Source organism: Grammomys surdaster, unplaced genomic scaffold (genome assembly GCF_004785775.1).
Source record: "Grammomys surdaster isolate TR1022 unplaced genomic scaffold, NIH_TR_1.0 125565, whole genome shotgun sequence".
Classification (NCBI taxonomy): domain Eukaryota; kingdom Metazoa; phylum Chordata; class Mammalia; order Rodentia; family Muridae; genus Grammomys; species Grammomys surdaster.
In genome coordinates, this window is record NW_021620412.1 from 131319 (window position 1) to 147112 (window position 15794).

General features: G+C 54.4%; 1 protein-coding gene across 2 annotated transcripts; it reads right to left on the bottom strand.

Moving 5' to 3' along the window:
* Positions 1-4677: 4677 nt before the first annotated feature.
* Positions 4678-7168, bottom strand: Cbx8 (chromobox 8). Of its 2 annotated transcripts, XM_028786737.1 has the most exons (5): positions 7037-7168; positions 6593-6636; positions 6339-6404; positions 6177-6243; positions 4678-5775 (listed from the first exon to the last, which is right to left on the bottom strand). In XM_028786737.1, the coding sequence occupies exons 1-5, from the start codon at positions 7103-7105 to the stop codon at positions 4927-4929; spliced, it is 1095 nt and encodes a 364-aa protein (XP_028642570.1). In that variant the 5' UTR covers positions 7106-7168; the 3' UTR covers positions 4678-4926. The 2 variants fall into 2 exon arrangements, with proteins under 2 accessions (XP_028642570.1, XP_028642569.1); XM_028786736.1 differs by lacking the exon at positions 7037-7168 and having other exon boundaries at positions 6593-6820.
* Between the last annotated feature and the right edge of the window lie 8626 nt (positions 7169-15794).

A 15794-nucleotide genomic window follows, 5' to 3' on the forward strand; every position in this document is an offset into this window, starting at 1 on the left:
CTCCTCTCCTCTCCTCTCCTCTCCTCTCCTCTCCTCTCCTCTCCTCTCCCCTCCTCTTCTCTCCTCGAGAAGGTGGACAACAAGGCCAGTTAGATCCCAGACCTCTGGTTCTGGAGGAACAGGAGCAAGTTCTGGCCCCATTGGCCAGCTAGGCTCTCTGAAAACCTGTGTCTACAGGGACAAGGTCTCCAAACCAAAGCTGAGGGGGCAAGGATGGCCTACACTGATGTTTATTCATTTCTGTGCTGCTGGTCTGATCACCTAATGAATCCACCTCCATCCTAGAATTGGCACCAAGTGAAGGACACCTGATACGATTGGTGCAGCTGGGTTCTAGGCCAGTGGTCACCACCTCCCTCCTGTCCACCCTGCGTAGGTCGAGGCGAATTCTCAAAGACACAGAGATGATGCCCGGCTAAGCAGGGTAGGAGGAGGAAAGGCCTTTCTTCACTTCTATCCGGAACCAGAGAGGGGGAGGGGTGGTACTTGGGACAGGGGCTGACGCCGTCGCCTGTAGAGGGCGCGCGCTCCCCACAAAGTTCGGGCCGCTGGACTTTTGAATGATGATGAGGAGAAGGGCGGAATCCCCCACTGTCCTGGGCTGTCCGGAACTCAGTCGCACAGTCTACAACCCCTGCTACTCAGAGTAACCACCAGCCGATCAGTCTCTGGCCCACAAAATGAAAGTCCAGGCCTCAGCCTACTGCTTCTTACTACTGTCAGCCAAATTTCCCTTGATGGCACTGAGAACCCCTTCGGGCTCCTACCTTGGGCTCCTGCTGTATCCGAGCCGCCCCTGGCCTGCAGGACTTTTTGGTGAAAAGAAAAAAGCCGTGGATGTATCCGCAGAGAGCTGGGGCAGGCTTGCATACCATTGTCACAGCACCGGGCCTCGTCAGAACCGCGTGCTGTGAGCGTCCAAGAGTCAGGGGGGAAAAACGGCTCTACGCAGAGCCATAAGTATTCTATTCAACCCGTGTTTGTGTTGGGCCAGGCTCAGCTCCGGGCAGCGGCTCTGACGTGTCCTGCCAAAGAAGACTGATGGAGGGAGATCCGTCTGAGCGAAGGCTGTCTGGAGTCAGGGGTCCCCACACCTGGTCTTTGCTCTCAGGGAGAATATATTCGGAAAATTCGCGGAGGAAGCTCTGAGCTCAGGTTAAAGTTTGTGATGACCAAAGAAACGGGAACTCCCTAAGGTTCAGTGAGGGATTCCAACCTATACTTGGGGAAGGGGCTACTGCTGAAGCCACCAGACACAGTCATCCACTGCCTTCTTGGGTCCCCGATGTCCATCGCCCTCCAGAGGGCTCAGCAAAGAGCTCGCCCGGCCTAGAGCACCTTGAGGTAGCCTAAGAAACAGACCTTAGACCTCTTGGCGTCTGAGACAAGCTGACCGCTCAACGTCCGAAAGCACTCGACTCCCAATGACCCTTTGTGGCAACCCCGGACCTCAGACGTTGACCCAGAGCCTCCCACACAGGTCACTGAGCCGGAGAAGGAAAGTGGGGAAGGCTCTGCCAACCACTGCCTACTGGGCCAAGGGCAAAAAAATGTGACCCGGTCCATATTCCTCCCCTAGGGGCTCTTGGGTTCACACGGATTACAGCTTTTTCCGTAAGGGAGCGACGTCTGCCCGGGAATACGGTGATGGAACCGGGTTCGGTGTAAGGTTCTCTTTGGGAATTTGGAGTATAGGTCGCCTTTGCAGACTCCGACCCCGCCCCTCTGATGATGATAAGTCTGAAGACTGAGAACCTGCATCACCCCACGCTATGTTCCCCATCGACAGCCCCTCATCCAACCTTGGGGTATCTACCCGAAAGAACACTAAGGTCCAAGAAGCCACAGGGACTGGGGGTGGGAGCTCGGGGCTGAGGATCGGCGGCTCCCGGCTCACTAATCACATCAGCGCGCTCTGCGCCGGCTCCAAGCAGGCAGGTTGCCTAGCAATACCCGCGAATTCAATTCCTCAATCAATAGACGGAGACTCTGCATTTCGGGGAGCGCTGGCGAGGTTGGGGAGGTCTGGGGCACAAGTCCTGTGTCAGCATTGAGGAGCACGCTCGGGTCATGGGTAGTGGGTCCGCAAGTCTCCTGGGTGTCAGGTGCTATGGAAGTTTGGTGTGGGAGGATGTTTGGCACTGAGGGAATTCCTCCCTCAGAGAGAATAGAACCCAGAGGTCGCGCACACGTGTATCTTTAGGAGTCTCCGAATTCTGCCTGCATCCCAGAGAAGTTCTGCCCGCAGTGAAGACAGCTCGCGGGAAAGCTCAGAAAGGTCATAATTCGCTCCCTCCCCAACCCATCTCCCCTCGCTCCCACTGAGGTGTTTCCAAGTTGGGAACGGGCCTTTGTCGGGAATCCAGCCCTTTTTGAGAGTATGAGGGCGGAGGTAAAGGACACTAAGTCAGAGAGGCAAGTATCCTGTCCTACCAGGCTACCTCTTCCCTGTTCTGGGAAATAAATAAATAAATAAAATAATGAAGCCAAGACACGTGTCTATTTACAAAGTATATATTTAAACACATAAAAAGTGATACTGGATACAGACACATTCACAACCCAAGATAGGTACTGAGGTTTCACTCTGGAGCTGAGGCGGAGATCAACTGAAGGTTTATACATAGCTGAGAACTCTTAAACCCAACACCCACGCTCCGCCCGTCTGCAGTTGCAGACTCTGAGCCACGTGGCTCCAGACCCCTGCCCACCCCACCCCCCAAGTCAGCCTCTCAAGAGCGAGCTAAGGAGACACACACGACGGCCATGGACAGACAGCAGGACGACAAGGGGCAATGAGGGTAGAATCAGAAAGGTTGGAGGGGAGGAAGATCCAAGCGAGGAAGGAGAGAGGAGAAAGGGAGTCGGTAGCCACATAGGGAACTCCTGTCCCGGAGTTAACGTCCACTCGTCCACTCGGTCACGGATGTACTCTTCAAAACAGGTTCCTCTGAAAATAGGGCCGACAACTAGACAGACACAGGCAACAGCGCTTCTTTATACAAAGTCGAAAATACTAGTTTTACAAATATGAGCAGATAAAAATCCCCATTCCAGGGGTTTCTCTTTAGGCGCAGTTTGATTTTAAAAGTAATAAAAAAATAATAAAAACACGTAGAATACACCAGTTTCCTCTTTTTTTTCTCCCTCTCTTTAAAGGCAAAAAAAAAAAAAAAAAAGTCTGGAGGAAAGAGACTGAGAGGCTGGAGATGAGGAGCCAGGAGTTCAGGGGACGAGGCTGAAGTCCCTCTCAGTCCCTTCCCGTTACCAAGCTCCTCCAACCCAGCCCAGAGCCCCTGAAGTCTGTGCTTTGTCCCGGGAGCAGAGCTTCGAGCCCCTCCCTCCAAAAGCCCTGGAAAGTTAGAGCGTCTGCTGGCCCTTTAAGGGCGGGGAGGGCGGAGAGGCCGCAGGATCCCTGCTGGAAGCGGCGACTGTAGGCTAGGGGACAGATTTGTGCTTTTGAGTCCGAGCTGCGCGCGGCGCGGTCCGGAGTGGGCCGGGACCAGGGGCGCAGATGGTCTCGGGGCACCGCTGGTCCCCGGCCGCTCCCGCTCCACCTCGCGCTCCCCCGCCCCCTGCGGCGGAGTCTGAACGTCGAGTTCACGTAGCGAGCACTCCCAGAATCGAAAAGGACTATAAATTACAGCTTTTGCTTTTAAGAAAGGAGGAAGAGGGAAAACGCTAAAGTTCTACTGCGAATTCTTGGATGGAAACCCCGCCGAGCCCCTTCGGCCACAAGAGCCCCACCTGACCAAGTTCCACTCGGGCTGCGACCCCCGCGCTCAGCCCGACCGGCCGGCCTGGTGCGCAGCCCGTAGCCGGCCCCACGGGGTAGCCTGGCGGCCGCTCACTCCTCTAAAAGCAAGACCCACCCTCCCCCGGCGAGCCAGGCTTGTCCAAGTCTTCCTGGGAGGTGGGGCCGCCCAGTCTTCTGGCGAATCTAGAGGACGCAAAAAGAAAAAGTCCACCCGAATATTTTTCTTGTAAAACAACTGTCTGGCGCTCTGGGCACTGACACGCAATCCTCCCAATTTATCCTGGCATTTCGGGAATGTAAACAAATTTGCTGGATTTCTTTTCTCACTGCAAAAGTAGGGGAAGGAATTGAGGTAACGGGGAGATTTTTTTTTTTTTTTTGTCCACACGACACATACACACAGTCCGCGTGTACGGCACTCACACCTCCATAAAGTGCACTCTCCTGCTGTGGTTCGAGGAGAACTGCCTCCCACTCACTCGCAACTGTTCTCTACCTTTTAACAACACACATGAGAAAGTTATCCGAGTTGTTACTTTTCCCCCTAGTAGACGTCTTAATCTAAAAAAAAAAAAAAAAAAAAAAAACAACACAGAGAAAAAAAATAAAAAAAAAAAAAAAAAACCTGGTCTGACCCCACCCCCCTTTTTCTGATTGGGAAGCCAACCTTTTGTTGGCCTAGCTGGCCAATGGGGAGGAGAGCAAAAAATCCGGTTGCGGTGCCAGGAGGATTGGGAATCAGGCAGTGAAGAGAGGAGGTGGACCGGCTGAGTCCCTCCACACACCCTCCAGAATCCCAGGACCCAGGCCCCCAACTTTCCTAGTGCCCTGCAGGGACAGGGCCCCCTCCTGTACCAGCTCAGTCTGTCTGCCCTACCAAACCACAATCTCGCTCTCTCTCCTTGTTTAAATAAAAGAACTTCAAGAGTTGAAATATATATATTTAGATATTTTTTTCTTAAATAACATATTTACATCTAATAGAAAATAGAACTCTAGAGATAATTTTCCAACCAGAACTGAGGAAGGAGGAATGAAAGGGGAGGGGTGTGTGTGTGTGAAGAAGGACAGGACCAGCCAGAGGCCACAGTCACCCAGAAATAAAAAGCACTAAGCCGTTTGAGCTTACTCTCCCCTGCTCTGGTCCTGGGTTCCCCACCCCCAGCAATTCATCTTTTTTCCTTAAAGAAGCCTTGGTCCGTGTTGCTCTCCTTAATGGTGACGGTCAAAAAGTTTGAGGTCACATCTGTGACGACCACCTTCTCCAGGTTAGTCAGAGAGGGGCTCCAAGACTCTTCCTCTGGATCCCCCAGGATTCTGGCCACTGGGATCCTGGCGATGAGGGAGGGCCTTCCCCCTTGAGCCCCCATGTCCCGGTACAGGCTTCCCACTGAGCCTGGGGTGCCTGAACTATGTCGGACCCTGGCGCCAGCAGGGTCCAGGGCACCTTGGCCTTTGGCCTCCAGGAAAGCAGCCCTGTGCTTTATTACCCTGGCCGGAAAGGTGTCCACAGCTAACTTGCCCGAGGCCTCTGCTGAGCTAGGACTGGTCACACCATATTGTACCAGGTCTGAGTCCTGCCTTCGAGCAAGCTGGATCACACTGTGGCCAGCTGGGAACTTTCCTGTCCCAGAAGGGCTCTCATCCAACTTCCTGCCTTTGAGGTATTCTCCAAGTCGGTCACTGGGCTCTCCCAAAGGTCTCTGTGAGGGGTCTAGGAGCTCCTTCCTGGGCTTGGGTCCTCGTTTCTTAGAGCTGTCCCCAGGTGAGCTGGGCTTGTCGTCTACACGGCTGGTACCCCTGTCCCTTTCTCGATCCCGGTCTCGGTCCCGAGGTGGGTCTGGCCTGCAGGTACTGGTGCTGCTCCCTGGTGGGGGTAGCCCCATGTTTCGAAGGCCTTCTCGGGCCCTGGAAGTAGATGCCAAATCCTGGGGTGTGCGGCCTGGGTAAGGGATCCGGATGCCTCTGGTAGAGTCACTTCTGAATTCATAGGTTTTGGCCTTTGCCTTGGCCTGGGCCTGCAGAGAAGAAAGATGTTGTGAGGAGAAGAGCCCCGCCCCCCTCACAGGACCTCTAGGCTTGACTGCCCAACTTTCCCTGGATGCCTGGGAAATTCTAATTGAGTGTGGAGGTGGGCTTAAGGTAGTGGTCTGGGGGAGGAGAAAGAGGATTTGTCTGGAAGCAGCCATTTGCAACCAACAGGCTCCTTGTATAACATTATAGGTCTACTTGGGATGGCCGGAGGGAAAATAAAGGCCCTTCTGGTGCAACTAAGTCCCACCTCTAGAACCCCTTGATGCTGCCACTGACAGAAGAAACCCAGATAACAAATAAGAACAAGGCATGGACACCCATTGGTTTACAAGCCCTGCAGATCCTCCTGGAATGTCACACTCCACCACTGGAGAACGCAACATACCTTGAGAAGGAACGTTTTAGGCTTGGGTCCTCTCTTTTTGGGGCCATAGAGCTCCATCTCCCGTTCCCTAAAGAAAGAAAAGAGATAGAAGGGGGTGTGTCCTGGCTGCACAGAAGTCAGCCTGTATGGGTTCCAGTGAGTGATTGGGCTAAGGGGCTGTACCTTTCCTCAAAGGCTGCAAGGAGGCGAGCATCTAGAATGTTTTCTTCGGGCTCCCACGTGCTGTACCTAAAGGAAACCAGGAAGAATCAGGCATCAGTCCCTGGAGCAGGAGAGAGAGGAGGGAGTGGAGGGCGTGTATGTGTGTGCAACTTTTCCGGCTGCCTTATGTTGTATTTCAATGTGAAGAGGAAAAGAGGAAGAAAGAACCCTCCTCGATATCAGTGTGGGGTTGCGATTGCATATAACCTACTTACTTCTGCGACCAGCCCTTCCATTTCACGAGATATTCCATGCGTCCCTGCGGATGCAAAAGGCAAAATGCGTGTGTCTGTGTGTGCGTGGGGAGGAATGCATGACGAGGACACAAGAAATACACGCGAAAATGCATGCACCAAATGAATGCTCCAAACACTACCGCCAAAGGAACCAGCCCACTGCAGCACCCCTACAGAAACGCTGCATAAAGTGCATGCACCGGCATTCATTCCCCCACCCCGCCCCCCATCCATGCAATCTGTGCAGGGCTGCAAGTCTAAGGAGAGCGCTGAGGCTGAGCAGCCGCCGCCGCCGCTGCCGCCGCCACGGCCGCGGCCGCTGCTGGGACCTGGGGGAAGGGAGGCTGGGCTGCAGCAGGGGGAGGGAGCCCGGGCCCTGGTGAGGGAGGGCCCGCGCCGCCGCCCGCCTTCCCCTTCACCTACTTTGCGAATGCGCCGCTTCAGGAGGGCTTCGGCCGCGAACACCCGCTCCCCCACCGCCGAGAGCTCCATGTTGACTCGCCGCTTCCCCCCTCAGACGCTTCCAGGAGCAGAAAAGCAGCAGCCAGCCCTCGACAGCCCATAATACTCACCCGCTGACGTCAGTTCTCCTCCCTCCCCCGCGCACTCTCCCTCCCTCCACCCCCTCCCAGCGCTTCCTCCCGCCCCACGTGTTGCTAACGACGTTGCTAAAGCCAAGCGTCCTGGGCCCGTTCTGCAGACGCTGATTGGACTAGCGCCCGGCCACGCCCCTCTCCCCGTCTCCCCTGCGTTGCTACGTGACCCGCGTTCCAATCGCCAGGGGGCGGAGTCTCCGTCCACTCCAGAGACCCAGGGCGTGGGGGAGGGTGCCGCCAGCGGAAGTGACGCGAAGCGGGGCGGGCCCGGCTGCTGTCAGTCTGCACGGCTGGACAGGGTAGCCGCTGCCCTAGGCTCCGGCCCCTGCCCCCCTGCCAGGCTGCCCAGCCGTTCTTCGGGTGCATTGCTTTGCCCCGCCGAGCTTTTAGGGCTCCCCGCGTAGGTGCCAGCCAGGCGCTGCCCCTCTGCAGACCCAGGCCCTCCCCACTTGCCCATGCCCTGGCTGGCGCCATCCTCCTCGCCCGCCGCTGGTACAGCACAATGCACAGGTGCTGGAGCACAACGGACCGCGCCCGAACCCCCGGACCTACGTCGCTAGCGCCGAACCTACTAATTCCCTGACCCCTCCCTTGCGGCCGCGCACCCTGGGTCTCCATGGCAACGCCCCCTCCTCCCTTCATCACCAGTCCCATCCAGCTAACAAATCAATGAGCCTGCTCTTGGTCTCCAGTCTCACAGCGCTGCCCGCGTCCACCCTCCGGGTCCTGCGAGCTGGCGTGGGCGCTTCCCCGGGTTCAGAAGCCCAAAGCAAACTGGTGCAGGCCGGTGTTTACCGCCTGAATCCATCCTGGATCGAGACCCTGCTGGAGGGGTACTCGAGCCTCCTCTTCCCATCCTCATTGTCCCCAAGTCTCAGCTGCCCTACCCCTGCTTCTGTCCCTGACCCAGCCTGCGGTCTCCGCCCACTCCACTCCTCAGTCCTGAGAGAAGTCAACCCTGGCCAGGTCTGTCCCAGCCTGGGTGGCTTTAGGGAGTCTATGACCATCCGAGGCTGAGCCTAGAGACCGGTTAGTTCTGGGGTGAGCGGCTGGGGGCGCCGCGGTTCTACTCCAGACCTGGGTGCGGAACTAGTGCACTTTCTGTCTCGGGCTCTTCTAGATGATGTAAGTGGAGGACACCCGACAAACATTGGCGTGAAAATTGAGGCATGTGGCGGTACCTAGTACGACCTGAAAGAGAGGGTTTCCCCACACACACACACACACACACGCGAAAATGGCAAGTCCCAGATAGGGGACGAGAGTCATGCAGAGATGCCCCGGTCGGTCCCTCGAACACCTGCGTACACTCAATGGCCTTTCGCTCCTAGCCTCTCCTTCCTCCCCTCGTGGTAACTCAAGTTGAGGCGCTGAGACTCAATAGCGCTATCCCTACACTTCCATTTTACCACTCAAGCTCCAGATCACAGAGCTCGACTCCTTGGAACAGGCAATTTATTTAAATCACAATATCAACTTGGTTCGAAGCAGTTTCCCCTGGCCAAGAAGAGGATGGGGAAAAGGGAGTTAGAAAGAGAAAGAACGCCGAAGACTGGAAAACAGCGAGCTAAGGAGTCTGTTTCGAAAGGCAGGAAGCCCAGAGCTCAATGCTGGCCTCGGGTCCAAGGCGCTGCGCACTGCACCCGCCGGTGCTGGCCTTGGGGCAAGTGCCGAGTTGGGCCCGCTGCGCCGGTACTCCCCAGGCCTTCTCTTGCCTCAACAGTCGCGGGTTCCAGGTTTTGGCATCACTCCTAGACATTACAAGGTGTGCTCCAGGTGAGGAGTCCTTTCCGTTCTTAACGAACAGGGGATCCAGGATGCCCAGATCGCCCCGGCAACCTACGCCCGCCGCCTTCAAGAGACCGCCGACGGCTGGGTCCTTAATCATAAAAAGTCATTCCTGGTAACAAATAGTTTCGTCGGCCGGTGCCAGCGATACAGCTGTTTCTGTTTAAGCTTAAATACTTTCCAACAGTTTGGGCAGTAAAAATAAAGTCGGCCTCAGCCGCCTATAAGTGTCTGGTTTCCCCGCCCAGAGAAAGCCCACCCTAGCCCTCCGCCCGGGTCGCTCTAGTCTCTTTGCCTGCCCACGCTTGGAATCTGCTGCCCGCCGTAGGCGTTGGCTGTCCGGCCACCGGAGCTTAGCGGGGGCCCGCGGCTCAGCAAGTCGGCTTCAGGGCCACCTTGAAGCCAGTGGTGCAGTGGTTGTTGGTGTTGGGGGGATCAGCTCTCTTCCTCTCTTTCCCATCCCTGGGAAGTTTGCTGGTCAAGAGAAAGGTGGTGGTTTCCCTTCAGCTTGGATTTTGAAAAGAACTCTGTCCCTAGGTTGTGTGTGCCCTCCAGAGTCTTCATGGACCCGGGGTTTCCAAGCGAGGATCATCAACTGCTGGTTCAGTTTCACCGAAAAATCTAGCTCTCTTCCACTCCTGTCCCCCCCCCCCACCGCGTCCTTTCCTTCCTCCCTTTCTTTTCTCTCTTCTGCTCATTCCCTAAAATTTACGTCTTTGCCTAATTAACCTGAGAAGTTTTACGTGAAGAAAGGCAGTCCCGGCACTTGCTACATCTTCTAATGGAGCAGTTAGTGACCTTCTCTGCTTTCTAGCTGTATTTTCCTGTTTTTATGCCTGATGGTAATTCTTCTCTAGTAGCTTGCTCAAGACAAAATGAGTGCTTGGGAGCTCTCTGAGTTTGAAAGGCCGGGAGTTCCCGTGGAGCCCATTGCAAAGTTGGAGCTGGATTCTGGAGCAAAAGGAAGGAACAGAACAATCAGAGGTCTGGAACTTGGTTCCTGTCTCAGAAGAGTTTGGTCCTTCAGAAGATCAACTCAGAGGAGGTGGGATATTACCTTTGCACATACCCCAAATGCTTCTAAACTTAGAGGAAATAGAACAGTGTTTCAGAGGTGTCATCTCAGACCTCTGAGCGGCCTCTCACCTGGACAGTTTAGAAACATTAAGAGTGGAGTAGACGTCTGAGGAATGGGTTTGCAGTCCCACAGGCCCAGAGCTGGGGTCCCGTTAGGTCAGAATAAGAAGATGCCTGTGTGTTCCAGGAGGGGGCACTAGCAACTGCCCTCATTCCAACCAAATCTGGAGCGGATTTGGGCTGCTCAGCTCTGCGGCAGTCCTTGGAACCAATGAAAGGAGGCTTGCCCACAGTCCACTTTTTTTTTTTTCCTTTTTTGAACCCTCCCCTGACCATCGACTCAATTCTCCACACCTCTTCTCTCTACCACAGGGCCTTCCTCCTTTGAAGTTAGATAATCGGCTGTTACCGTGTGCGTCTCCCAAAACTAAATAAAACAAAAGTTTCCAAGAACAAGAACCCGAGGCTGTTAATCCCACTTCTCGCAGCCACCGCTGCCAGGTTTGCTTGCGCCGCCTCTGCAGTAAATAAGGTAACTGCTTCCTATTACTTTAGCCCATATGGCTGCAATTTGAGTGTCTTTGGAGACAGTGAGTGTGTAGGGGCGGGGAGGGGAGACACAGGGGGGAGTGAAAGTGGAAATCAAATGCTCTTAGATCGCATTTTTATGAAGGAGATTGTCTGCGATTCTCTTAACACACCCCCTTCTCAAGAGAAACTACCCGGTTTCTTTGTTTACGGAAATGCGGGCACCCGCTTGTCTAGGGGACACCTGCTACCGCAACCCCCACATTCCCCCACAACCTGGGTGGATTCCAGGCCGGTTTAGGTGACCAGGGCGTGGGGCTACCCACTGCTCTTCTCTACCAAGAGCTCTTACTAGGAGCCGGGTGCCTGCCCGCCTGGCCTCTCCTGCCCCGGCCGAAGATGCCCAGACGGTCCTGGAGCCCGACTTTTAAGGCAGGCCTGAGTCTGGGACTACTTAGGCCTGCATAGGTCCGCTGCCCGTGTACTCAGCCTCCCTGGAGAGGAGCCTGAGGTTGGCGCAGTCCAGAGAAGATGAGCGCGCCTAGTTGGGCGCTTGGATCCTGGGTATCCGGCCAGACCAGCAAGCCCCAGCGCGTCCTCCAGCTTGAGGCTGAGGCCAGGCCTCGGCTAGTTCTTTGGGTATGTTTCAACTGCGCGGCTTGGCAAGCGTCGGACCTGCCCAATCTTGGCCACGCACGCGGGCGGATTTGGAGTTGTGAAGTGAGCAAGAGCGGTTCCGAGGCGTGGCCATGTGTACCATGGCCTCTGCAGGGCCTGTGGCCCGTGGCTAACCTCCTGCCGACTTGGAGTTGGATCTGTCTGCACCATCCACTCCTGCCTCGAGACTCCACAGCCAGGCCTGAACGCCTGCTGAGAGGATTGCCGCCTGCCGCTGGAAAGTGGTAGCGGCGGCGGCGCAGTACTCTGGACAGAAGTCCGAAGGCCTAGCCTGTACAGACTGACTGTAGTGTCTAGTTGTTCTCAGAACATTACCAGCCTTTATTTCGGTTCTATGGTCTCCTCTCACTCCCTCCTAGGAACGAAGAATAAGCAGTGACGGACAAGTAGGGCCGACCACCTGTAGACAGGGGCCTCCACACACCAGAAGCCACAAAACCTTTGGTATTTCCCTTTTAGCGCGCTCGCACGCGCGCGCGCACACACACACACACACACACACACAGCCTTCCATAGAAGAAAGCACCCCAAAGCTTATCTATAGACCAGTTGCTGAGGACCTAACTCTTTGCGGCAGCCACTGAGGGCATCCAGGGAAGGTCAACTATCCAGTCTCTATCTAAGTTAAAACTGAGGCATAAGCAGACCAAACAGCATAGGCTCTGCCTGGGAACTCCCAAGGCAGGGTTCCCAAACCCTTCACAGTAGGGGTTTAAAAACTCTCGGTATATTTCAGTTCCCCTTGGGCTTATAAGGAAGAATAGGGTGAGAAAGGGCTTGAAGTTGGATCCTAGGCTGGTAGCACAAGACCCTTCACAAAGCCCTCGGGAAGAAATTAAGAGGCTCTAGGAAGCCATTTGGAATTGGAGGCTACATGTGGGTGGAAATCTTCATAGTTACAACTACCATGGGCTCCAAGACTAGCCTGCTTGCTAGCTGTATGCCTGTGTGGGCAAGTTATTTGATCTGTTTGGACTTCTAACAGTTAGTTGCCTCTGGAGCCAGGGCTCTGCTATTGTTTGTTCAGTATGTAATCAAACTTGTGGTCCTCCTGCCTCAGCATCCCAAATACAGGGATTATAGGTGTGTATCACAATGTACAGACTCTCACTAAGGTTTTGTTTGCTTTTTGAGGTGAGGTTTCCCTTCATAGCCCTCACTGTGTGTATGTACTAGGCTGTCCTCAAACTCACAGAGAGCCTCCTGCTTCTGTCTCCCAAGTGCTGAGATTAAAGGCCTGCGCCAACACATCCTGGTCTTCACTAAGGTTTTAAAAGTAATATTAGCATGATTGCAGAGTCCACATGCAATGTAAAGGCGAGATTACACTGAAGAGCTCAGAGAAATACAACGAGAAATGTTTATCTCTGTTACAACTGTGCCTATTACTGCTTTTCTAAGGCAAGTGTAGCAGCTAGTTGCTAATGAAGGACATAATCCTTCCTGAAAATCTGTCTGTGCACCTCTTGGACGCGGTTTAGGTTTGCCCAGGGTGGCTAGCCCGGAGAAACTCTAACTCCCTGTCCAGCGCGCGCCCAGTGCCTGGTGGCTGGAGCACGCGCACAGCGGCTAAACCAGCACGCATGCGCGACGCGGGGCGGACCCTCTCCCCTCTTCCCCAGCCTTTTCCCGGGAAAGCAGCCTGGCTGGCGTTTGTTGCGAAAGCCGTCCCTGGGACGTCGGAGGCTTTCTTGGCCTAGGAGGGGAGGCGGCTCGGCTGTGAGCTGGAGAGTGAAATGGTTGCACCACCACCCACGAGCTAGGAAGGACGCTTAGACGCAGCACTGCAGGGCCAAGTCCAGGGCGGAACCATGAGGCGAGGAAGGGGTGGGGCAGTGAGGTGAGGCGACAAAACAGTTCATGACAAGTGGGTGGCCTTGTAGGGATACAGTGCTTAGGAGTCCCATCTACGATCAGGGATGTATTCGAAGCCGCTTTCTCCACCTGCGATATGGACGCTTAGGCTGTCCGGGATGACAACAACCCTTTGGCAGCAGCCTGTGCTCAAGGCACCCCAAATGTACAGTTGCAGAGTCAACATTGGCCCTGGAATGTGTCACTACCAGCGCGCCCCCTTTATGCCGGGTGACCGTGCCCATTAGGAAGGTAGGAAAGTCCCAACACCCCATGGGAAAACACAGAGTTGGAAGCTTGGCGAGGGATGATCAGGATAACTAGCCCTCTGAGCCTTCTCAAGTTGGAGTTTAGCCAGGGTGACACTTCAGTCGCTACGCGGGACGGTGCAGCCCAAATACCACCCCCATCCACTCTCAGACCCCAAACAAGCTGTAGAGATGTAGTCCCAAAAAGCTTCAGAGATGGATGCGGCAGTCTGCAGCTTCAGGTTTTCTCTCTTCCTATCTCGCCCCCAAGCGGAAGGAATTGAAGTAACTTTTCTCCCACCCCCACCCCCACTCCCCCGTCCCCCCTTCTCGGACGTCTGAGACCTCCATCCAGTTAATTCCAGACAAGTGCCACTGCCTTTAGAGGTGGTTTGCACAGACAGCCCTAGTTCGGTTTCCTGTTTTAGAAAAACCAAGGTACTGGAACCTGTCATTCCGAGAAGCACGAGTAGTTGCACGAGGTTGAGTTTCCCCGAGGACGCATGGAGCAGCTGGATCCCGCGTGGGCAACTCTGGGTGTGCCCTGCTGGGGGCAACACCCGAGACAGCAGCGCGGGAGTCCACGGAAAAAATGCAAGGATCCTTCAGAGGACTTCACAAAACCTCAGCATCCGACACTCTCCTCAGCGTCGTTGCATGCACCCGGGTACGGGGTTTCCGCTGGGCTGTCCCAAGTGTTGTCCTACAAGAAGGGGGCACTGGCGGGCGTCGAGGTCAGCGCTCTGCTGCTTGGAGCATGCCCAGACGCAAGTTCCGGGGCTGCCAGAACTTGTGGGTCAGCAATGGCTTCGTCCCCACTCTTCCCTTCCCCTCCCAGTGATTCGGTCCTCCGAGAAAGACCCAGAAGACCCCCACTTGACAGGAGGCCCAAGCCAGAGATGCTTGATCCCTCGCTTCTTCTCTAAGGAAAGGAATCCTGGGTTCCTTCTCACACTCAGATTCAGGGAACCAAGCACCGTATTTACGCTCACAGCCTCCTCCCTTGACATTTTGCACTCCCGAAGTTGGGGCAGAAGTAATTATGCAAACATCTGGGGCTGTCCTGCGTGCCTACCCGCATTGCTTCCATTCACTCGGTGAGCCCAACTCCCTGATTTGCATATTAATGGCTTATCTGGAGCAACACACCAAACAGGCAAATTAATTTTTTCTTCGACTCATCCGTGAGATTCTGGAATCAGGAAAAGCTGATTTTATAGAGGATGTCGGGTTCTTAGGACCAGAAAGAGAAGAAGTTTAGAAACAAGGTTCACTGCGAACCTCAGGGTTTTTCAAGGTTCTATCTTACAATGCTCAGTTCAGTTACTCCGGAGACAAACGGTGAAGGGCGGAGCCACCGTAAGAGCCGCCTATGTTTCCCTGTCCATTACCCCTTCTAAGGTGGAAGTTTCTAATCCTGTTGTGGTCCTAAGACATTGTTAGCTTGCTTTGTGGATGGGTGGGTGGGTAGGTGGGGTAGTTAGACACCTAGCGTCGTAAAAATGGCCTAGCAGAGGGGATGGACCCGAAGTCGTCAGGAAAAGATGAAGGAGGTGTGTAGGGACTGAGCTCAATTCCCCACCCAGTCTTTGAAGAGTTGGGTCAGAACACTCCTTGTTCAAGGACAGTTACCTCTTCCACCGTGGCAGCAGAAGTCGTTAGATTCAAAGCCGAGTAAACGGTTGTGTGGGCGGTGATGGGGGCATTATGGGAAGAAACATCTTTTACACATTAAAAACCTTCTTGATCTTTCTAAATATGAAGAAGGGTAGGAGGTGAACTCTGTAAATAAATACGGTAAATGAATTCGGACTAGAATTGTAATTAGTGCCACTTGGGGCGATTCTAGGCTCCGAGGGATTTTTTTTTTTCCTTTATGGAAGGCGTTCCCTCCATAGCCACTATCTTCCCCATACAGTAAATACTGAGAAGGGAAAAGGAGCTGAATACTCATTTTGCCTCCCCGACCCCCTACTTCTACGGAAAAGATGGAAGTCTTGTGTTTAATGAAGGGAATGCCCACAACTCAATCTTGTTGCCCACTACAACAAAAAATCAGAGATAATTCTTAACTTCCTCTTAGGAGTAACCAAGGAAGTCATTCTTGGGAGGAGGGGCACGGTGCAGGGTGAGATGGGAGGCACAAGTGGGCAGAGGACATGAGGCCCATGGGGAGGATGAGTCCTTTGAGTAGCAGGAGGACCGTCCAAAGGTTATCTGCAGAGCAAGTAAGTCCCTGGAAAAATGGGGCTGCCGACTTGACACCCGACAGTTTAGGACATCTTTTTTCTGACTTCTTGATGCCTGCTTGGCTGGCACAGCCCTACCTTGTTAGCTTGGGTGTGATGGGGTTGAGGAGAAAGAGAGAGAGAGAGAGAGAGAGAGAGAGAGAGAGAGAGAGAGAGAGAGAGA

What these genes read in the sequence shown, in the direction of transcription:
- Cbx8 (XM_028786736.1), bottom strand. Translation starts at nt 6,726, where the DNA reads ATGCATTTTCGCGTGTATTTCTTGTGTCCTCGTCATGCATTCCTCCCC. An exon ending in TGGAAGGGCTGGTCGCAGAA is followed by an intron (nt 6,405 to 6,592) that starts GTAAGTAGGTTA and finishes GGTTTCCTTTAG; the next exon opens with GTACAGCACGTGGGAGCCCG. An exon ending in CTTGCAGCCTTTGAGGAAAG is followed by an intron (nt 6,244 to 6,338) that starts GTACAGCCCCTT and finishes TTCTTTCTTTAG; the next exon opens with GGAACGGGAGATGGAGCTCT.